The following is a 24,471-nucleotide window of genomic DNA, read 5'->3' as shown; positions in this document are numbered from 1 at the left end:
CAACTACCATGACATCATTCTTAAAATGACAAACGACCTGTTTACACGCCAAATTCGCTTACTTGAACCCAACCCTTTCTTTTGCAATCATTTATACAGCTGCAGTAGATGGTACTGTACGTTCCTTCAGACTTCTGTGTGTGGTGCAAAGCAAAGACACAGTGGTTAAGCCCTACCATGGGACCTTGTGGCTGCAGACCCGGCATGCCGGGCCGCACTCCAAGTAGACCGGGAGGGCCAGGAGGCCCTTGAGGATATCCTCCATCTGGCATACGATGCCGTTCATCCCAGTGATGCTGCTCCTCCTCCATACGTCTCCAGTACATGTCTTCTTCATAACGTCTACAAGTAAAAAATATGACTCTGTTTTAATGAATGTACAAATGGTAGCAAACCCAACATTAAGGATATAGCCTGACAGTCATAAGTTCTCATTAGGAGTTAAACTGATCTTAAACTTGAAATGCTCAGAAAAGGAGCTCCGACATTTTTTGTCTTCTTTAGTATCTGTTTGTATCTGTTATGAGTAAATTACAGTTTGTAGAAAAAAAGAAGTACTTAGTGTTTGGGCAGTTACAGTTACAAACTGCAGGTGGTAAAATATGCAGCCGAAAAGGGTAATCGAGCAGCAGAAAGAAAGTTTGGAGTGAGAAACTTGTGAGGGACTGGCGAAAAGCAGTTGCATGCACAAAGGTATTACCATATTAACATGTTTCTATTAATAAAGAACACATGCTGAGCTCTGCGGAGGAGGCAAGGGAATTAATCAGAGGGCTGCCTGCTGTTCAGCCCTGCCTGCTGTTGGTAACCCAACCAAAGCGGGTTGGGTTACCAAAGGGACACCTATTGTCAAATTTGGCCAAATGAGTTGTTTGCTCCACAACCAGTAGAGCCTCAAAAGACCATAACTGTATATGGAACCATTGTATTGCTTATTAGAAACACTGATCTAAGTATCCTTGCCCAAATTGACCCTATATACTCGTTTTCCTCCCGTTAGTACTTTTCAACCTACTTTCCTAATTCAATTTAAAGTAGATGGGAACTCACTTAAACTTTATGAGCTGGAAATTTTAAGAGTTTAAAGAAGAGAAGTTATGTTTTCATCCACATCAGACAGTACAAAGCATCTACCGTATTTTCTGGACTACAAGAATTTAACATGTTTTTAAATGTTAATTTATACTGACTGACATGAACAAAGGAGTAAACATTACTATCTTCAGCCGCGAGAGAGAGGACACTCTAGGCTTGTGTCAGAAAAATTCTCTCAAAATCAGGCTCAGAGTCGCTGGATATAATTAACACTAATCATTTACTTCTTGCAAGAAGGAGACAAGTCCGCACAACCTATTGGGAAGCCGGTCCAGAGTTGTCTGTATTCACAAAATTATACTATTGCTATCTATATTATTTGTGTTTACTGGCCACACAATGTTATGGGAAGCTAACACTACTAGCCACACAATGTTATGGGAAGCTAACACTACTAGCCACACAATGTTATGGGAAGCTAACATTACTATCCATACTATGTTATGTGAGGCTAACACTACTAGCCACACAATGTTATGGGAAGCTAACACTACTAGCCACACAATGTTATGGGAAGCTAACATTACTATCCATACTATGTTATGTGAGGCTAACACTACTAGCCACACAATGTTATGGGAAGCTAACACTACTAGCCACACAATGTTATGGGAAGCTAACATTACTATCCATACTATGTTATGTGAGGCTAACACTACTAGCCACACAATGTTATGGGAAGCTAACACTACTAGCCACACAATGTTATGGGAAGCTAACATTACAATCCATACTATGTTATGTGAGGCTAACACTACTAGCCACACAATGTTATGGGAAGCTAACACTACTAGCCACACAATGTTATGAGAAGCTAACATTACTAGCCATAATATGTTATGTGAGGCTAACACTACTAGCCACACAATGTTATGGGAAGCTAACACTACTAGCCACACAATGTTATGGGAAGCTAACACTACCAGCAATGTTATGAAACATTGAGTTCAGACAGTCAAAAAACAATTTCACTAGCTACACAATGTGATGAGAACCAAAAGGTAGGAGGAAGCCTCCCCCTTCACATAAAACTTTATTCTTGCAGCTTTTCTCATAGTATAACTTCATGATTTTTCTAACAGCTTGTGATAACTATATGCTGCTCCTGTACCAATGAAACATTACCTTAAAGACAACTGAGAAAGAAAATCCTATTCTGCAGGTGGTAAAATATGCAGCCGAAAAGGGTAATCGAGCAGCAGAAAGAAAGTTTGGAGTGAGTGAGAAACTTGTGAGGGACTGGCGAAAAGCAGAGCTTAATCTGACAGCAAAGAAGAAAACAAAGAAAGCTGAAAGCGAGACAGGCAGAGCTGAAGGAACAAGCCCACAGGTGGGTGCTTGAACAACGGTGTGTCAGAAGCTGCCAGCAGACCTCCAAACAAAGGTCAACAGTTTTTGTGAGTTCAATGAAAAGCAGGTACCTGAACACAATCTATTACCGGATCATATTATCAACATGGAGGAGGTCCACCTCACGTTTGACGTCCCCATGGGCCGAATGTCGCAGAGAAATTTTGTGAAATAAATGCGACCTACACTCCGGAAAATACAGTACTGCCTTTTTGCAAGAAACACACATTAGTGAATCAGATAACTCCTGACTACTATCAGGGTGGTTAAAGGTGTTACATTTGAGAAATATGGCGTCATTTCAGATACCAATAGCCGATATGTGTTTGTCTCAGGGAAATTAAATATAATATTTTGGCCAAGGTTTATGCTCCAAACACAGACAAGAGCTTTTCTGAACATATTTTTTTCTTCCTTGCCCGACCTCAGCTCTTATGCTCTTCATCTGCTGGTCGGACCCAATGTTGGACCGGTCCTCTTCCAAACCAAACCCAATGAGCAAGTCTGCCTATATCAAATCTTTTATGTCCAGCTACGGAGTTAATGACGTCTGGCGGCATACCGACTCAAGAATTGACTACTTCCTCACTGACATAAAAGTAATTCGTCAGGTTTACTCTTGTGATTGTCAAGCCAACTTGTGTCAGATTATGCCCCTATTGTCTTAAACATGACCCTCGCCGATATCGCTGCAACAGGCACTAGTGTTTTAACCAGACCCTTCTTTCAGACAACCAGTACACAGAAAACCCCAAGTACAACAGTCTGGGACACCACAAAAGACTTCCAAGGCAGATTAGACCTCCTCTCCACACACATGGTCAAACACCAGCTTCTGAAGAGCAAGAGTTAATTTTTTACGTTCATAGTGACAAAGTTGGCAAAATGCAAGCCAATCAGCTCGAGGGTGTTCAAGCAAGACAACAAATCACAAAAATCAGAATGGACAATGCAGCGGTACTGTGTAAATATGTAAAAGAGACACTTTTACTCGTCTTTCATCTTCTGACACTGTGCACAATACCATGCGTCTCCCCAGTGTGACTGTTACATATCTGACAGTGTGTTTGTCTCAATCTCTCCTCCTCCCTCTGCTTTCTTTCAAGGTGTGAAGAAGGGACGCGCAGATATAGTGGCCTGACATTGGCATCAGCCAGTATTCAGCTTGTTAACTGTGTGATCAGGTAATGATAATACAGCAACCTTACATGTGAACAGTTCACAAAATATATTAAGATCAATATTAGCACAAGGATGGAAGCCCACACATGAACACAGGGAGAAAAGGTATAGCTACAACAAGCTATATCCACAACGTTAAAGCAGCAAGTTCTGCATAAGATTTTAGTCCTTTCCTTTTTCATGGCTGTCTCTAGAAAGGAGAATACACCAATATTTACTGTTTTTTTTTTCATATCTTTGCTGCTTACCTTGCTCTTTGCAATGGTAATGTTTGCTTGCTAGAAGCTTCAGCCTTTGTGGTTCTTAATTACTTTGCTTTTCACCAACTTCCTCTCATCTCTGTGCTCCGTTGTATGCCTGTTGCCACGGCTCATTCTGATGGCCACTCGCATCCCGTACGCCGGTACAAAGCGGTGTTACAGTACAGTAGGCTGTCCACTCGCTATCTCAGCCGAATAGTTCATAGAAACGCTTTTTATACGACATCATAGTTACAGTATTTTCCAGTTCTGTTGATAGCTGAAGGTGAATTTTTGATGGTTGGGCACCTTTAACTATTCACTTGAACACACCAACAGTGGGCCTTGAACTGGTTTTTAATGAATGATTTCTGCCCTGTGAGCTCAACTTCTCTCATTTAAATCGGCGAAAAACTTTTTTAAAAAACAACAACTTTTGGTTTATTTGTTTAGATTTTTTAAGCATTGATTGTACCCACTATTGTTCTGCTGTATGCATTAACATCTATTGTAAAATACTACTGCAGAAGTCAAATAACACACTTAACACATCTTAGCGTTCTAATAGTATGTTGTATGTACAGCCACTTGCTCACAAGACTTCTTAACTCTGACCATACGGAGTTAAGTCCTGTATAAGACACCTTAAGACAGTCTCACATTTAAAAAACTGATCCTATTAGTAGTGCAGCAAGGCTTGTTATTGTGGAAAATGCATCAACAAAAGAAAAATGTCGGGTCACACTAACATTTTGCTAAGTTTTATGATGGTCAATCAAACACCTGCAAGCACTTTGGAAGTGCTATGAGATGAAAATGACTTATTTGTACTATTTACCAAAAAACAAAAAACAAATCCATGTGTCAAAGATAAGTAACTGCTGTTGGACAGAAACCAAACAAGATCCCGGGTGATCTCACAGTGCACGACGGTCAGGGATCCGTAACTTACACTGAACTCCTGCGTTTGTATTCAGTGTCCCACTGGAAGCGACACACTCAAGCACCTTGCTTTGTTTTACGTCTGAGGGGAGGCCAAACATCTTGATGAACGTCAGCGACACACAAAAGAAAAAACTTAAAAGCTAGTTCCAGTTTAATGGCCTCTTCCCACCAAAGAATAGGCACTTGAGAAACAGCCATAATGATGTGGCCAAACTATTCAGTCCTTATGACCCGCTGATATCTCGAGGCCATCGGAATGGTATACCTCATCTCCATTCTCCAGCGCTCCTCCTCCTCTCTTCTTCTCCAGTATTCTTCTTTTTGCATCTGTTTTCTCATCTTCTCTTCCTGAATTTTTCTGGCTCGAATGCTGGGCTTGACCTCCACCTGCAAATCTGGGTTCACCTTTTTCTAAAAGGAAAACATTTACAAAAATAAAAGTTAATTCATATTTACAAAACTGGCAGCATGGGGTTGTCAGAGAGTAACTGTACAGACTCCATGACTCTAATGAAATAGTTCCAAAAATGCGGTGCCATTGCACACAGGTCTATAGTGGGATTTTGTTCAAACCATATCATTATCCCAAAATATCATATAAAAAGAATGAAGATTTTCTATTTACCAATATGATCTATACCATCACTAAGCCTTAAAAACAGCAAACAAAAAAAATGCCATTCAATTTCTTACTGAAATGGAAACCATGTCCATTCATGCAGTTGCTGAATGGTGACAAATTGTGACATGAAAAGCTGTCAGACAGGTGGAAAGACAACCACTCTGGAGATTTACTCCTTCATGACACGCTTCTCTTGTGATCTGGAATTTTTAGCTTCCACTGGGTTCACATGACAAGTGATCTGAGGCAGGGGGTGACAAAGTGCAGGATTTCTCATCAGACTTGACCTCTCTGACTCGTCTCTCATCATTACTCTTACTCATGGTTACCCAATGGGTGGGCCGCAGGCCCGGGCTGCTGCCACTGGTTTGTTTGTTTTTCCACGAGCCTGGTGGACATCAGGCCCTCCTGCCCTGTGGCAGATCACAGGAAACGGGGGTGCCTATTGCAGTCAGTCTCTGGCTGCCCTCTCTCCCCCGGTCTATATCCCATACCCCTCTCCCTTCTGGCTCCTGTACACAGCACACACACACACACACGTAGGGTTTTGGGGGCGTGTGTGTTCTGTAGTGGATGGGGCCTCGTAGTGGTCCCCTTTGCTGCACTCTGCAGCCCCCCGCTCCTGTTTTACACCCACATTCATTAGCCCAGTAGCATGCTCGCTAAGCAGTTGATGTGTTATCCTGTGGTTTCAGGTCATCTATATCCACAGTTGTGTTGTATGCGATTGTTGCTACTTGTGCTTGTTTTTGTTTGTTTTTTCTCTGCTTGTCTGCTTTCAGGTGCTCCTGGTGGCGCTAAGGCTGGATTCTCCACAGAGGCCGTGGATTGTCTTCTGTTTTGTTTTTTACAGGTGTAGCAGCTGGTTGTCTGGTTTTTGTTTCTATTTTTGTTCTGTTTCTTCTTCTTTGCTCTTCTTCTTTCCTTGTCCCCCAGTCCGGTTCAGCTCTATTACATGTTATATATTGTAACAAAATTAAATAAATAAGCAGTTGATGGGCATCAAGGGGAGCTTTACATTCATAAAACTTCCCTTAACAAACCCAAAGGACCATTTTCATACACCCAAGTAGGACTGCAATGGGCCGCACAAACATTGCTTAGCTTCCTAAGCTCATACAACACAACAATGAGTCTGAGGTGTTCACTAAGCCTCCAAACTCCACAGATCCCAATCTTAAGGGATCTTATGACATCTGTGGGATACAAGTCCAGTCTACAAAGCCCCCATCTCCAACCCAACAACGCTCACAGCAGCTATACTGCTAATGCCCCAATACCAGACACTCCAGGTAGTTTTTCTGATGTTACGGTGGATCTGTGTATGTCATGCAAATCTACAAACCTTGTATTGCAAGCGATGCCGCCGACCTTTTAGATGCATTTCCTTTGCATTTGGATCATTGAAACTACATTCACATAACTTGCAATGGAAACGAATGACTTTGCCTTCATCGTTCCTGACCTGCAAAAGAGATCAACACTCAAGACTGAACTGTATTTCTAACCCAGAAGTCTAGGCTGCCTCAAACACATATGCAAGTTTATCAAAACTTACTTCTTCAACGTAGTCATGACCAACTGGCTGGACGTCACTCTGCATTGCAGCCAGGGCTGATGTGGACAGAGAATCTGAAATATCAGTCTTGTCCTGAGAACTTGACCCGGGTGTTGCAGGTTTAGAAGAGTCTACTTTGACCTCTGCTCTCGTCTCTTCCATCTTCACTGATGTCTGCAATTTATTTCCACCTGGATTTGAAAAAAATGCATTGTTTAGATATGATGCAATCTAAAACTGTACATTTCAAATCAACTGTAAATGTCAAAGATGGGACAAATTCTGAAAAATGTTCCGTTACGACAAGCATGATACAAATGATCTCCATGGTCTGGAGCTCAATACAGTTAAAAAACACAGGAGTTACAATTCAGGTTAAGATATACTACACAAAGCACAATCTTTGTGTGTTTGACAAGTTATGGTTTATACAAATTGTAGTAAGACTGTCACCTGCAACACTTCATCGGACAAATCCCCGCTTGTATGGTTCTCCTTATAATAAACTTACAGATGAGTAATTACATAACCAGGATTCAACATTCAACACCCTCTGAAGAAGAACTTAATCAGAGCTTCACCAAATCTTCTGCATGTTTCCAATCAGCAGGAAACTTCTTCCGAAATAAATACGACGGATTAGAACTCTTCTGCAAAACTACTGACACAAGAGTTCCACGAATGTCGAAGAAGGAATAAAACCAGACATTGAAACGTCGACTTACTTACCAACAAAATTAATCTTGGGGGTGTTGACTTTCTTGCCATTGGAGGCAGAGCTGGCAGCCGAGAGGTTGTTGGCCAATGAGTTCTTGGCACCTGTAACGCTACTGCTGACTATGTTGACAGGTTTCAGGTAGGGGGTGCCAAGGCTGGTGGTGGGAGAGGAGGTGGTTGACAGACACACAGAGCTGTTGGTGCCAGAGCTGCTCAGGGTAGCTGTGGTGGTCTTGCTGGGAGCAGCTGTGATGGAGGAAGATGTCTGAGTGATCATACTAGGTTCTGTAGAAGGAATAGGCTTTCCAAGTTTGGTATGAAGCTTCACAACCTGGAAAAATAATCCAGTGCACAGAAAAATCCTCTTAACAGATCTGAAGTTTCTATCCGACATAGAAAAGGATTACTGAGTCAAAATCAAACACATTAATGATTCAATTATCTTAATATTACAAGCACAGAGATCACGATTATTGTCATTATAAAGGAACTACGGTAGTTATCTGTTGGGAAAAGAGACCCTTTAGCATTACAAGATAAGAACATCAGTTTGAAATTCCTTGTCCATCCATCTTTACACCTACACACTCTTCCTCAGGGGTTTGTGCATTTGGTGGCCTGTAAGTCTGCAGGCTAACAAAAGGAAGGACAGAGGCAATATCCCCCGTTAAAATGTCTATAACAGCTATGGTTTTACATAAAAGCACATATGTGGGGCTCAGTATATATACATAGCACCACAGGTTGAGGGATTTCATTAATGATCTTACTAATCTTAGAAATATCAACCATCTTACTCAATATGCTCCACCACATAAGCCGCAGCAGTGTTTAGGAGCTGTGCCTGCAGGCTCTTCTTAAAAGCATCAAGTTCTTTGCTGCTGACAAAAACGTATCACTCAGGCATGATTTTCAGCTTGCTGTAATGTGGTTCTTGTCATTTTCATAAAGCAATTTCAAAATACTGTAAGTTCCACAATATAAACTGTCCAGTCCAACACCCAGCCAGCTGACTGAGCTAAGAATGGAAACTAAGATGAGAAGAGAACAAACAACAGGCACATATGGTACACTTCAACTCTGACGGGATGCTTACTTGAGAAAGAAACAATTCCTGCCTTTCATCCTGTTTCATAGATCTAAAATTTGTGTTCATCTCGTCATCTAACGCCCCCCCCCACTCCCCCAGCTGAGGGTAAATTGAACTCTACTCCTAGATCATATATATAAGCACCTAAATATAACCCTATGGAGCACCTCACCCATGAAGAGTAGACAATCAAACAAAATCCACGGGGGATTGTCTCATTATCAAACCCCTAACAACGTCCCTCTAAAAGTCATACCTTTTGGTGCTTGGCTCCACGGATATGGGCAGCGTATGCATCAGCACCAGTGCATGAAACATCACAAAGTTCACAGCGGAGCTGGTTCTGGGCATTGCGGGCCAACACACCTCCACCACCACTGTTGCTGCTGCTGCTCTGAGAAACCTTGAGTGCTGCTTCCTTCTTCTTGTGCTTCTGACCTTCCAGGTGCTCTTTGTAAGTCTTACGAATTCAATGTTTAGAGAAAAAAATAGAATTAGAGGAAGTTGTTGGCATTTTTTCTTTCTTTTCATAATTTAGTTACCATGTGATTTTTATACTATAATGCTAGCCCCTTACCTAACCACCACAGCTGAATACGCATCTCTAACCGTACCCCCAAACCCAACTATAACCTAATTCTAAAGTCTTGACCCTAAAAAAAAAAAAAAACTCTCTCTTGTAAGTATGGGGTCCAACTCAGACAGGAAGTAATCAGAAGTTGGTGCCATAGGTTCTGTGTCCCCACCATGATATGCACACACAAAGATATTCATAAATTATAGTGCAGCTGACAATGCTGTGATGGCCAGTATCACTGAACTGGGACTACTGATTTGGCTCTGGATGAGCGACCCTCAGACTGCCCTGTTGCACCAACATCACCACAATTTGAGTGATTAATCCAGAAGGAGGTAGCAAAGAACCTAGGTTATAGTTAGGGATAGTAAAGTTCAGTAGGGAGTCTATTTGATAAAGGTCAAGGTGTGTTTATTACCCACAGGGGGGCAATTTGCTACACAGCCAGCAGGAAAATACCCATTCATCAACAGACAAGTATTCACATAGAACATGAAGGCTCACACATTAACGACAATACAACACAAAAACCATGTTCAAACAATCAAGTGAGACTGAGAAATCCAGTGACAGGTGGTATCAAAACTATGGCTGGAAGGAAGCAAAGCAAACTCAGAACAGGGTGGCTGGGATCATCCAAGATCAACCCAGCTTTATAAGGGAAGGTGGGGGGGTTCATCAGCTATTCTGCTGCACGCCTTAACGATGCTGTGGAAATTATTTCTATATTTCAAGGTTGGTAAGGTAAGCCAGCAAATAAAGGAAAAGGTAAGAACGGATTCAATAACACCAAAAAGCAAAAAATCTTCATAGAAGTAATGTTTACGATAAAAGTGCATACACTGGTGAGCCTTCAGTCAGTGCTTCAATGTCCATCTGAAGCTCCATCATCGTTCCAAGAGATCTGTACCCATGCACAACTTCAACAGCTTCGCCATTTATGGCAGTATGTTACATTTTTTCCTGAAATCAATAATCATCCCTAGGTTTTGCTTACACTGATGTCTAAAAAGCATAATTTGCACCAGTTATAAAACGATATCGCAGGGCAGTGGTCTGTGTCATCTGGATGAATGAAATTAGATTCCTAATGTTGTGTGAGGATCAGACGTCAGTTTGGAAGTAAACATTTGATCAATTCGGTTTGATTGATCAGCCATCACAAAACATCCTCAACTAGAAGAGCTAGTCTTGTAAAATACTTGTTCTTGTAAAGAAGAATCTTCCTCACACATTAAGTAAGTCATGGAGTTCCTCAGGGTTCTGTGCTTGGACCAATTCTTTTTACTTCAAACATGCTTCCATTAGGTAACATTATTAGACAGCATGGCATAAATTTCCATTGTTATGCTGATGATACTCAGCTGTACTTATCTATGAAACCAGATGAAACCAATAGGTTGGTCAGACTACAAGCCTGTCTTAAAGACATAAAGACCTGGATGATTCAGAACTGTCTGCTTCTAAATTCAGACAAAACTGAAGTCGTTCTCTTTGGACCTGAGCGCTTCAGGGAGAAATTGTCTAGTTATATAGTTTCTCTAGATAGTATTTCCTTGGCTTCTACAGTGAGGAACCTTGGAGTTATTGTTGACCAGAATTTATCATTTGACGCACATATAAAACTGCTTTCTAGGAGTGCCTTCTTTCACCTTCGTAATATTGCTAAAATCAGGAACATCCTGTCTCAGGGTGATGCAGAGAAACTAGTTCATGCATTTGTTATTTCAAGATTGGACTACTGTAATTCCTTATTATTGGGCTGTCCCACATATTCTCTGAAAAGCCTCCAGCTGATCCAAAATGCTGCAGCCAGAGTTCTGATGAGAACTAACAGGAGAGATCATGTTTCTCCAGTTTTAGCTTCTCTTCATTGGCTCTCTGTTAAATTCAGAATAGAATTTAAGATTCTTCTCCTCACATATAAAGCTCTTAATGACCGAGCTCCATCATATCTTAAAGATCTCACTGTAAGATATTTTCCTAACAGAGCACTTCGCTCCCAAACTGCAGGTTTACTTGTTGTTCCCAGAGTTTCTAAAAGTAGAATGGGAGGTAGAGCCTTCAGTTATCAGGCCCCTCTCTTGTGGAATAAGCTGCCAGTAAATGTCCGGGAAGCAGACACCCTTTCCACTTTTAAGATTAGGCTTAAATTAGGCTTAAAACTTAAAACTTTCCTTTCGATAAAGCTTATAGCTAGGGATGGCTCAGGTAATCCTGAAACATCCCATAGTTAAGCTGCTATAGGCTTAGACTGCTGGGGGACCTCATCTGTCACACCTTTCCTCACTTTGCTCTCCTTTTCCCCCGTTTAATTTCTCAATTGATTTTATGTACATGTGACATTATTGTGGTTATTAACGTATGTTTCCCTGTTCCAACAGGTATCCTTTGAATGGTGTTATGGTGTCAGTATCACAAATAGGTGCACTTTGGATGTAAAATATTAGGAGGCTGAGAACTACACTTAGCTTACCTGTGGGCCAGCACAGCTGATTTTACAGACATCACAATAATGTATCTGAGGAGGTTTGGGCGGTTGCTTGGGTCGAAGCGGCTTATTCTGGAAGGGTGGTTTCTTAGGGAAGGTGTTCCCTGTCCAGGCTGCTGTTGCAGCAACAGCTGCCACAGCTTGTTTCTGCTGCTGCTGCTGCTGCTGCTGCTGCTGGTGGTGGTAGTAACTGGAGGCTGCCGAGTACACTGCTGCTTCATAGCCCGAGTATGAGGGTCCTGAAAAGCAAACCAAATACCTACTCACTCCACTGGTTTTAAAAGGTTAAGTGGAAAAGAAAACAAACAAACATGTACCCGGACAATACTGCCAACGACATAGTCCACAATTCTCCATTGTAAACATCAGTGGCAGAGAGCTCTCCACGTACACGGTCAAAGATGGTTCCCCTCTGTTCCATGGAATTTGAGATCTGCTTTTAGTTTTCATGCAAATGTAAATTTTAGGGATGTGCACAACTAATCGATTTACTTGACTAGTTGGAACGATCACTTTTTCAAAGAGTCGACTCATTTTTTGTCAAGGCAGACGTCTGTAAGGGCAACAAAACTAAGCAAAGCATGGTGGTATTTCCCCCAACTGGACAACAAAGTAGAATGCACACTATGCAGGATGAAACTAGCTTACCATAGTTCTACCAGTGCGATGAGGACTCGTCCACTAAACTGTTGTGCTTCAGGAGCATAAAGACAATGAAAAATGACTGCTTTTGTTGGAGCTAAACACACGTGTGACAGCAAACAACTGGAACAAATAATTACGGTGCCTGGCATAAGAGTTTACACTTGCACGCAAAGCAAAGCGAGCTGACACTACAGATGAGCACATCAGGGATAATTAGGTGTTCAGTGTCTTGATCAAGGTCACTGTGTGACACATGGAGGAGGCTTCTGTTTGGAGGAATCTAGCAGCAATGCAGAAAGGAAAAAGAAAAAAACAGCTTAACAGTTTTAACTTCCCACTGCAAAGTTCTGATGAATGCAGCATGCTTTGAGGTTGGTGGAGATAAAGATGTGGAAGCTGGATAATTCAACTCAGGGCTAGTTTTGTTGGGTACCAATCTCCAGAAAGTCTTAACTGCTCACTGAATGACATCTTTTCAAACCTGAGGGGGGCAAACAAAGTCCCAGGTTTGAGTTTTTGAGTTGGCAGTGACTTCAGACACTTAAATACTTGGCCTCACGCAGAAAGTTGTTTCCTATAAAATATCCCCTTTAAGAATGAAAATCAGATACAAAGACAGTCCTTAGTTTTCAGACACAATCTCACATAAAATAAAATGCAAACCAACTGAGTATGAAAGCTTACCAGAGTAGGTGACAGCATTTGTGCTGTACGTTGGGCTTTGGGAGTAAGATGGCACGACCGAGGCTGCAGCAGCCACAGGCTGCACAGCTGAGGTCACAGGATAGATGGAGAAAGTGGATGATGCGGGGCTGGCAGCAGCTGGCTTGATCACAGTCACCTGTCGAGTCTGCTGGCTCTGTGTGTATGATGTCACGCCCTGGCTATATCCTGTTTTGGGAGCTAAGACACACACGTACAGAAATGTTGAGACAGACAAACAAACTGCTAACTTAAGTACTATTCACTAAATTAACTATTCTTACTGGCACTTTTGATCATTTAGCTCTAAGTTTCAAACAAACACAATTAACATTAGTCAGAAAGACTTCTAATCTAATCTAATCTAATGCAAGTAAGCATCAATTAAAGTTAAGAGTATACTGAATGAACTTGTGGAAAAACACCCATATGCACATACCAAGAAAAAGATACGGGATTAATATCCTCTCTGCAGTTACTAATCCTGTATCAAGCCAAGATAATGGCAGCTTTGCATTACTTTGTGTGATTTATCTACTCCTGAACACTCAGAGTAAATCATTCACCACCATTTCTATGGACAACATCTGCCAAAGCATGAAGCGGTAGGACCAGAATCTGACAGGTTATGCTGCCTAAACCCTGAAATGACTTCCATAGCTGTGCCTTCAACCTTTGAATACCTGTTTGTCACTGGTGGAATTGATTAATCAATTAATTGATTAATTATTGACATTAACTGGGGGCTGGAGCAATGACATGTCAATAATGCTGCCTGTTCTACGCTGCTTTTTAAGCCTGTGTGGTAAGCTTCATCGGTAAGCCCCAGGCAGCGCTTCCATTCTCTGCTAACATGATATGGATGGTACCCTGTGTGTTAACGTCACCTCTCTTTCTAATTCTGTGGGCATGGCTCCTTTTGTTAGTGTCAGTTTTAGATTTGCTTTTATGAACAGTAACAACAATGTTTTAGGCAGAGATTCTGTTGCTTTTCCTCTCTGGAAATGTGCGATCCCATTCCAGGCACAACTCACACCAGCAAGCAAGGACTGATTTTGATTTTATCCATCTGAATGTGTGCAGTGTATTCATTTATATGCAACAAATCTGTTAGAGACAACAGAAAGAGAAGAGGAAGTGACATTCTGTGGAAGTGTCCTTTTATTTAAATCTGGGAGTCATTAGCTTTTCATCGTGATTCCTCAAAACATTGCATATTATTGTTGTTGGTTGTTACAGAACTCCCTCAGCCACAAGTGATGCCTTACTTTCTTTAAAACAGTTTGTAGAGGAGCTGAATGTCTAAGAAGTTGTTCTTATCAGGGCCTCATAGAGGAACTGGCTACAACAGTGTCAGATGAGTGTAATTCCTAACAAACATCTAAAACTGCAGACAGTCCCACCTGGCTACATCTGAAGCCCCCTGAAAGTTCATCTTGTTTTGATCAATACTCCTTACATTTGCCTCCATATTTCCACAGTTTGATGTCCAAAAATTCCAAAAACTACGCCTCATATGATTATCAGTAGGGGCGTTATTAAGGTATGACTGGGGTAAGATTCATCTTACTGCTACTAGATGTCTACTAGGATTTAAATTTTTTCATGAAAGATTAATTCAAGTATGTTCAAGTTTGTGGCGGTTACAATGTCTGGTTTACCCCGATCTTTCAAACTTCATCCATGAGTGCGATCTGGTGTCGGCTGACCCAGACGGGCTTCTTTTCACACTGATGCACATATAAAACAGCTAAAAGCAATCATTGTCTTTTAAAAACCCCAGATGACTAAATAATCATTTGAAATTCCAGACAACCATTAAATCTTTAGCTGGGAATATCAGTGCTCTTGTTTAAATCGCCTCTTTGTACAAGTGATGTGGACTCCCTTCATGCGACACATTATTCTTTTAGCTTTTAACCTGTCACAGTCTCAGAGGTGCATAAAGCTTTAAAACCTTTACACAGCAGAAAATCAGGTGCTCTCCTCTGTATCATTTGGAGTCTTATTTTCTGTAAGTAACTGCTGACTTTTCTGGACTAACTGACACACCGTTTGGACACAAACTAAATTTGGCCCTCTTTCCTCTAAAGGTTGTAAACAACTCATCTCCAGACTGTCTGTCCTTGTTGTGAAATCGGCGCTGTCTTCAGATCATTCGATCGTGGCCACTGTTGATCACCGGTAGGCGATCCAATTGCCTGAGAGGGTGCGCGCAGTTACGTCAGCTAAAAAAAAACCAACAACAACAAAAAAAAACCCTCGCCTGTCCATGACAGAGCCGCCAGAAATTTAGTGCCAAAAAGGAACGCTACAGTGGCTATTTGGGCATTCTTCAGGTTTTTCCCGGATGTAAACGGTGAACCCAAAAACCTAAAGCAAACCTATTTGCACAATATGCAAAAAATGTGTGCCTGTGAAGAATAAGCAGACGACAAATTTATTGGGCACATACGAGTTCATCACCCCTTCGAGGCCGCAAAAACAGCCCCAACCACCGCTGCCAGATCTGGTGCTGCGGCTGGATCACGCACAGATGCATCTCAGCAGCCCACAATATCTGAAGCTTTTCAAAATCAACCAAATACAAGCAAGGCAGCGAAAGATGGGCCCAGTGTGCAACAGCTGTTGCAATGTATCTGGCAAAGGAGTCAGACAGTTGAGAAAGAATATTTCCAAAGTGCAGGCTACACTGGATGCACATTATGAGCCGCCGGGCAGGAAATATTTCTCAAAGGGCTCTGTATGCAGACATGCTGCTCCATGAGAAACATTTTACAGTACACAGTAAAGCACAGGTTCTGAGATTATTTCTTTAACATCTTATGGCATTAAAGCAATTCAAGATGGCCATTTGAAAAAAGATCACCATCCTCCCTTCGAGCCTACGGAAAAATCACTCCATCCCTAGTCCTTGTTAAACTTTCTCTTGTGAGTGAACAGCTGAAAGAGTTTAAGACTGTAGGCCAGGTTTTAGAGAAGCGCTCTACACAACTACAAAGTAAGAAATGTTTATACAGAAGCTTTAACCTTTTTTTATTGGGCTTTGTAAGACTTTTGGACCATAGAACACTAACTATTAAGAGTCAGATTGTCGAAGTAAATGAAAATTAATTGAGGGTGCATTTAACGTACCTGTCTGGTAGTAGGAATCTGCCACGCTGGGTTGAGGCTGTGCAGCAGCAACAGCTGCGGTAGCAGTGGGCTGCTGGTAGTACTGCTTACTGTCATAAGCAACAGCTGGAGCAGTGGACCGTACATAGGAGTAAGAGTCCTGCAGAGCAGACCAAAGAAACACACTTTCAGTCTTGATGGCTCTCTCCGAAGTAAATATCAACCAACTAGAAGATGTCAGCAAATTCAGATTGCTGACAACGCATGGACGCTTTGTGCACGAGGTAATCCAAGCTAATGTTATTTCTAAAGCACATCTAAAACAACCAAAGTGCTTTACACAACATAATGAGCAACAGCAACAGAAAAGTATACGCAGAGAAAGATTAAAAGCACTTCAAACATGAAAATAATAAAAATGTCTGTGTGAGGGCAGAGGAGTTCAGACCAGCTCCCAACCCGTGAAGAGCTTTAAACACATTTCACACAAATCAGGGGCTAGTGGAGCGGTGCAAGACCAGGACTAATGCTTCGTCTGGTAGTAGTTAGGGAGTTTGGGCTTAAAGAGTAACTGAAAAGCAGGTACAAGCAGTGACAAACACGCTGTAACAACTGTCTTCAAGTTATTAACGACAAGGATTCATTTCACTTTCAGCAATGTTTGTCAACAGGAAAAACACAGATTTTACATCTGAATCAAATATGACTCCAAATTCCAGGCCTGGGTCTTCAGATTGAACGACTCTAAAAGGCTTGCTAAACCTTCTGATGAGTTGTGTGTGTGGGATTCTAAAATTACTTTAATATGTGTGCCATTTTCATCTTGGTTACTTAAACTAAGTTAACTAAATGTAATATGAGTCCCCTATGATCCTTATTGAGATCTAGAGCGTCATTTTGACATAACTTAAATGATTGTACAATGTCTATTCCTGAAGTTAAGAAAATGGGTCATTTTTCCATGGAACCACACTGCCATCTAGTGGTCATTATCACAGAGTAATTTAGCCTAAACTAATGAGGAATTAACAAGACACCCGAATGGGAACTTCAACTCGTTTATCAATCCTCTACGTGCGTTTCTTTGTGTGAGCACAGTGAATGATAACATGATAACATTTAAGACCAGAGAATGGAGAAATAGATGCATTTCAATTTCAATTTCAAATTTGACACTAGAATTAAACTTTGAACACGATCACCTCCCTAACAAAAGAAATGAAGTCCCCACATCCTGCTGGGAGGAGGCCCCTGGATGGATGGAACCAGCTTCAAAACTAAATTCTCCTGTAAATGCATCTATTTTCACACACCAAAAGCACCGCCCCTCACTGCTCTGTTTGAACACAGGTGCAAATATTATCGTTATACCCATAAAAATGTTACCTTGTGAATCATGGTGAGCAAAATGGCAAACATTTCTGAATGAACATTGCTGCAAATGTTAGAACAAAATCCAGGCAACTTTTTCAAATGCATCCACAGATACCTTTAACTGAAATTAAAAACTGAATCATTGGATTATTTCTGCTTTGGAAACTTAAAAAGTTTCAAATTATTTTGGAAATTCCTTTATTTGCAGGTTTGGTTCAGTAACTTTAATAAGTTTTAGGCTCATCTAGTTAAACTGGACTAAGTCAAAGCATTTACAGGTCCTAGGGACATTCTCCACCACATCTTCAGACATTCAGTGCAAATCAGGGTAGATTTCTAATCCACTGACGGTACAAACAAAGGAGTGAGAAGAATGAAGTACCTGGTAGTTCTGTGAGGTGACCGGAGGTGGTGGAGGGGGGATCTCAGCCTGGCGCTGCGGGTATCCGTAATCAGTGGTGGGATGGGTTGGCTGGTATCCTCCATAAGCAGCAGCAGTGGCAGCCGCCACAGCAACAGGCGCAGGCCGAGCCACAGCTACTGTGGCTGCGGTGGGTGCATAGGCTGCTGCAACAGTGTGTGCTGCCACAGGTGCTTGATGGACTGTGTAACTGGCCACTGTGGTAGGATGCGTGTATGCCAGCCCGGCAGCTGGCTGCTGGCTGCTAGGGCAACACAAAGAGAGAATGTCAAAAGATTAGTTCCTAAACAGATGCAAAATTACAGATGTGAGACACAGAGCTTAGGTTTATTTAACAGTTCCCTCTACTGATTAACTTCCCATCTCTTGCTCCAACTTTTACGTTAGCACTGAAAGCAGCATCACTTATTATACAGTTTGTGGTGTGACCAACAAGCGCACCAGTTGATTTTAAGGCAGTATGGGTGCTGTTTGGTCTGGGCCAGTGTTCGTGTCCTGAACTCTGGTGCGGACCAACATCTGATTTCCATTTTTGGTCCTAACCAATCAATGAATGAACCAATCAATCAGAGCTGTGCCCTCTCTCCCTTGCTTTACGTTACTTCTCTCAGTGCCTTTCAGTTGCCCCTTTGGGGATAAAGTAGTTCTGAATTGGAATGAACTCATTTAAATGGTCATTCTTTTCAGATGCTTATGAGAAACAGATTTTAATCAGAGCCTAATGGCAGTTTTGAAATGTTCCGATTGTGACCACAAAGCTTTCATTTTAAAGCGATTGAGCACTAAACTGATGGTCAAGTTGCATGTTTATGCTTCAGAATCTTTAGTATTTCATTCACATTATCTGTATGGCTATGACAAAGACAGTAAACCTAAAGTGTATTGTGTGTTCAGTTGCATTTACAACAAATGTTTGCACCTTTGTTTCTGAACACTGTCAGCTTTTTCCTCTTTCACAACACAGGCTGGCATTTAGAGATCGCACACAAAAACCAGTGTAGCATGGCAAAGAACATTCACAAAGGTATGAATGCAATCTTCCACAAACTATAAGAAAACATACCAGTCTGAAGACATCTCAGGGTCAATATTCAACTGTGGTGACACCAAGGCCAAATCAGACAAACATCATCCAGTTTACATTAGATTTACAGCGTTTGCTTTACAGTGACATGAGCAACTTGGAACATTCTGATGAGCATTCTCCAAAGCACCATCCGTAGACACAGGGTGTGATCTGTTGCTCCTCATAATGACACAGAACGAGAGTCTGTCTGCCCCCCCAATGTGACCGGAGGTTCAGGGGACCTGCTGGTACTGCTGCTTGCAGTTTAAATTGAAGACCAGAGCACAGAAGGACATGTAGGGCCATTTCATATTTGCTGTTTTTTTATCTTCTTCGTCTCCTCTTAATCATCAAAAACAAAAAGATGACCTTTTTGTAGCTTTACTGTACTCAAAAACTCATGAAAATGTGCGTACCAAACCAGAGGAATAAGGTCATCATTTGGTTATTCCATTTTCAAAATAAAAGCACAAAGGGCGTATGATCAGCTGAAAAAGTATTAGGCTCGGCATCCAAAGCAGTGTTGAACTCATTTGGTCATCATGATGAATACACCTACGCTGCATTATTTTCTTTGTGTGTATTAAGAAAATTAAAGATGGACTTTATGTGTCAAAAATCACAACTGTGAGGGATGCCCAAATCATAACCTAGTCCCGTACAGCCAATGTTCAGAGTTTCACATAAGACTGGGTTTTAGTATTTCTGTAAAACTCTTTATCCATTCACTGACTCTGATTATAGCCCAGACAGCAAAATTAGACTGAAACACCTGCTGCCAGGCAGAATATCTGAATCTATGCTGATGTCTAAAATTAGAACATGAAAAATATTTCACTAATGTTGAATAAGAATGAACCTGGTTAAAAACCTTCTGGGATATCAATCATTATAGTAAGTTTGAATTATGCTTACCCACATAGTTATGACACTAAGAATAATAATGTGGCACTTGGGGAAAAAATTGTTTGGCCAACTAATAAGTGGACTTCCTCAAATCAGATGATGTGGTTCTAACTACATCCACCCATTCATTTAGGCACCGTGTGCATGCTCTAAACTTCCATCTTTTGGCCACTTCATAAAAACAGTAAAGCATAAACTTGCTAAATACTTTTGAACTCAGAAATTGTGAAGGAAAATCAGCTCTAAAGCATTTCCATAATGCCACCCTGATTGCATGTGCTGCATCATTGGAAAAAAAAAATCACCAATCAGATAACTTCAAAGTCCCTTCTGTGCAGTTCCTACTGCCTCCACTTACGTGTGATGACACCCCACAGAGAAAGTTGGAAGAAACAAAATGTCTTGAACATTTACACATAAATTGCTGCGACATTAGACAAATGTCAGTCAATCCCCAACTACTTTATCTGGGTGTGTTAGTTCCGTTTTCAGAAGCTCGATTTCGTACAATTTGGGTCAGACTAACATGTTTACAGACATTTTAAAAGTCTTCCTAAAACAGAAATATATTTTTTTCGGTATCAGTAAATGCGCTTTGCGTTTCCTCAGTATTGGGTTAGTTGTGCAGTATCTAATATAGAATTGTTTAGCATGGCAAAGACAGTTTGACTAGCTGAGCATCTGTCAGCCCCACCAGGTCTGCTGACTAACAGCTGGATCTGAGAACAGCAACATCTGCCAGATAGGACTAAACACCGTGCGCTTAGCTCCAGTTTAAAAGGATGTTGTCTTTAATCTGAACACATAATGGGCTCGCACACCTCGGAATCACCCTGTCCTATAGCATCCTGGTTTTATGGTGCTTGTGGTACACCTCGTTGCAACTCCTGTTTTACAACAGATTGCTGTGTTGTGTTTGAAGTCTAAAAATTCGAAAATGGTGATACTGTGGCTTGTCTCACATCTCAACGTATTCCCTTTTGAGTTTATTGACGCAGTGCAAATTTCAGACTGAACTTCGGCTCAGACCACACTGCAGAAGCAGAGGGATACCAACCCCCTCCCCCAGCCTGGGGAGCATTCGGCCTATACTTCCTTCCACAAATTACAAACTTATACGTTTAAGATCAACACTATAATGCAACATCCGGGATATTTCGGGTTCCTTTACCTGTACTGAGCGGCGGCGCCATGGGTAAATCCAAAGTAATTGCCGGTAGCCATTTTGGCATCTTCACCAAGCCGGCTGGGCACTGCGGAGGACAGACACATAGGATAATGCTAAGCTAACCGTTAGCCCATAAGAGAGGTTCAAGGACTGCTCATTAGCGTAAGTACTGATGTTGCATCTACGTTTTTAAAGATACTCAAGATTTAGCGACTGAAAGTTACATAATCTCTGTGACATTAACAATACTCACCATAGGTGAAGGAGACCACTGGGCATATGGGAATCATTGGTTTCTAACGTTCTATCGATGCCTGAATAATACGCTAAGCTGAGTATATTACATGTCGTACTCGGAAATGCTGTTTTGGCGCATGCGCTAAAACGTGCGCCGAGAAGGTAAGGCGTGGTCATTTGGTCACAGTCTGGCCTACAGTCAATATGTATTAATACGTGTCATTTTTTTGTTCACCAACTCTTTCAAAGTAACACTTAAGTCAGACAACAGCGCTGTACAGTAGAAAGCACAGAGACTGCACAGGAATGGCAACATCCCGCATGCATTGAAGATGGGCTTCTGTGTAATGTCTTTACAGAGGTGTGCGCTCAACCAGGTCGAGTTCATAAACCGAGATAACAAACTGGTATACATTAACAGTAGCCTTACAAAGATGGATGCGAATTGTTCATAAAATTCCAAGGAGATCACAGCCCATTGCCAAGAACAGAAAAGGACTGTAGCTCCAGGCCAGTCCCAATAGTAGCTGTCTACAATGTCTGCAGTGATGTGTTACAAGATAAAACCACATAAAACCGTTCTCTTAAAACCACATAGAGAACCATAAGGAACATTTCTTTCTTTTTTTTTTTGTGAAAACTCTCACATATTTATATGGCCTCTAACTGAGACTGAAACCTTTGCTGGAAGTAATTATAATGTTAGTGAGAGCTCATTGTCCCACCAGGCATACTCTTCTTGAGATTAGATTCATCTTTATTGTCATTGCACAGAGTACAAGTACTGAGACAACAAAACGCAGTTTAGCATCTAACCAGTAGTGCAAAGAAGCAGAAAGTGTCGAGTATGTGCATGTGCAGTAAGAGCAGAATGGTAATAAACTGTGACTAACTATAAACACAAGTATGAATATTAATTAAATATGTACTAAATATGTATTGAATATTAATACAGTAAAAGTTGCAGTATGAGGTAAGAGACATGATGTGATAAGTACAGGATATACTAAGGACAAGGTAAATAAATAGGTAAAAATTAGTGGGTCTACATGATGAGATTAACTGGATTATAGCTACAGTTGGGTTTGGCTCCTTATCTGAGGGTAATTATCCTTGGCTATATGGCGGTGAATGAATGGAATCACTGGCACAAAGCATGTCATACCCCGGTACGATAGGTGGCGCTGTCCCCATTTCAGCTATTGCTAATAGAGCCACTTCAGGTTGACGTCTTCACCACCGACAACAACAAAACATGCTACATGCACATTCATTTGGATTGAGTTATCTCAGGGTCTTAATTCGATCCCAAGTAACCCGATCTGATTTCTCGTCAGATTAAGGTGTCTACATGAACTGAATAACTCAATTTTATTGTAATTTAGTCATTAATCCGATCCGATGGCCCACATGTAACTGCACTGAATGAGTGAACTATAGATGAAAGTACAGCAGTGAACAGTTTAGTGCAAATGTTCAGTGGCTGGTGGAAGATGCGTGGCTGTCAAGGCCGGTGTGGAGGGGCGAAGTACATCAATAGATGTAGGTGTGCGGGGGGGTCAGGGCTCAGCAACTTGGTGGTGCAGAGCTCAGCAGGGTGACAGCCCCAGGGAAGAAGCTGTTTGTGAACCTACTGGTCCAGGAACGGAGGGGCTCCCGGATGGGAGGAGAGCAAACAGTCTGTGGCTGGGGTGAGAGCTGTCCTTGACGAAGCTGCGCGCCCTCCACAGACATCTTCTGCGCTGGACAGCCTCAATTGGTGGGGAGTGAGGAACCGGTGATGCTTTGGGCAGTTTTCACCCCCTGTGGAGTGATTTACGGTCAGCGACGGAGCAACTGCCATATCACACTGAGATGCAGTTGGTGAGGATGCTCTCGATTGTGCACCGGTAGAAATTCAGCAGAATCTGAAGGGACAGATGGGCCTTCTTCAGTCTTCTCAGGAAGAAGAGGCGCTGATGAGCCTTCTTGATCAGGGTTGAGGTGTTGAGGGTCCAAGAGAGGTCATCAGAGATGTGGACACGCACCTGATTCAGATTAAATGAATGTCTTCAAAAGATTGTTACATTCTGCACAAACCAGCTAATGCGGCATTGATCTCAATCTCAGGTGTGTTGGAGCAGGGAAATATCTAAAACCTGCAGGACAACGGCCCTTGAGGCCCGGAGTTTGTCATCCTGCACTACACTATTCTGAGCTTGACACGGTGATGGTATAAAGTGGTTACAAAGTGAAGTCAATTTTGGATTCAGTCTTGAAAGCAGAGGGGTTATCCAGATTAGTGCAATCTTCTTTGTCCTTAAATGTGGCTCTGAAAACATTCAAAGTTATTAGCTTGTAATACTTATCAGGAAAGTTCTATTTGCACAATACTTGCAGACAAGGTTAAATATTTTTGACTTTGAGACTGTTAAATTGCCTTTAGGCACAATTTTACTTCATGCAACAGCATTTTAAGTTGTCAGTCTAATCAGTCTAGACTCTTACAAAGTGGAATCAACAAGTTATTTTATTCATTTTTTAGCATCTTAGTGATTCAGGGGACTTTGCTACATATGAGGAGCTCATAGAGCAGATATGATTGAACATCTAAGGCCCTCAGCATTCCAGAGTAGTCAGATGTATTTCTTTTAAACTACTGCACCAAGGCCTACTCGAGCACATGTTTTACGTGAACCTTTATCTGTGAAGATTCCTAAACTATGACTTGAAAAGAAAACACTGGAGAATCAGTCCTGTAATAATGCACATATCAGAAAAAGCCCTTAATTCTAATCAAACTCAGTCACCGGGTTCCATTCACAGATGGAAAGTTCTGTTTACTGGAATCCAAAGTACTATTTGGACAGATTTTTTTTGTCCCTAACATTACTCAGGAAGCTCATGTCTCATCTTTTTCTTTCATTACTAAAAATCATGATTAATAAAAGACAAGTAAGTTTAAACAACTCTAAAACTCATAATTTACTGAA

The 24,471-nt window shown here is 41.5% G+C and overlaps 1 protein-coding gene across 3 annotated transcripts in view; it reads right to left on the bottom strand.

The window, feature by feature from the left end:
- zfr (zinc finger RNA binding protein) overlaps nucleotides 1-21,628 on the bottom strand; it is a 42,415-nt gene extending 20,787 nt beyond the window's left edge. For 2 of the 3 annotated variants that reach the window (XM_072388592.1, XM_072388594.1), the window contains exons 1-12: nucleotides 21,516-21,628; nucleotides 21,266-21,347; nucleotides 18,084-18,366; nucleotides 16,349-16,487; nucleotides 13,196-13,414; nucleotides 11,852-12,105; nucleotides 9,055-9,258; nucleotides 7,721-8,039; nucleotides 6,992-7,182; nucleotides 6,779-6,898; nucleotides 5,077-5,222; nucleotides 177-342 (exon numbers count right to left, since the gene is read on the bottom strand). In XM_072388592.1, coding sequence (XP_072244693.1) covers nucleotides 177-342; nucleotides 5,077-5,222; nucleotides 6,779-6,898; nucleotides 6,992-7,182; nucleotides 7,721-8,039; nucleotides 9,055-9,258; nucleotides 11,852-12,105; nucleotides 13,196-13,414; nucleotides 16,349-16,487; nucleotides 18,084-18,366; nucleotides 21,266-21,347; nucleotides 21,516-21,552 — 2,160 coding nt within the window. In that variant the 5' untranslated portion in view covers nucleotides 21,553-21,628. The remainder of the gene's footprint in view (nucleotides 1-176; nucleotides 343-5,076; nucleotides 5,223-6,778; nucleotides 6,899-6,991; nucleotides 7,183-7,720; nucleotides 8,040-9,054; nucleotides 9,259-11,851; nucleotides 12,106-13,195; nucleotides 13,415-16,348; nucleotides 16,488-18,083; nucleotides 18,367-21,265; nucleotides 21,348-21,515) is intronic. The other variant, XM_072388593.1, reaches the window with a different exon arrangement.
- Nucleotides 21,629-24,471: the final 2,843 nt, after the last annotated feature.

Source organism: Leuresthes tenuis, unplaced genomic scaffold (genome assembly GCF_036924035.1).
Source record: "Leuresthes tenuis unplaced genomic scaffold, fLeuTen1.0.hap1 SCAF_6, whole genome shotgun sequence".
Classification (NCBI taxonomy): domain Eukaryota; kingdom Metazoa; phylum Chordata; class Actinopteri; order Atheriniformes; family Atherinopsidae; genus Leuresthes; species Leuresthes tenuis.
This window is presented reverse-complemented; position numbering and strand designations above follow the sequence as displayed.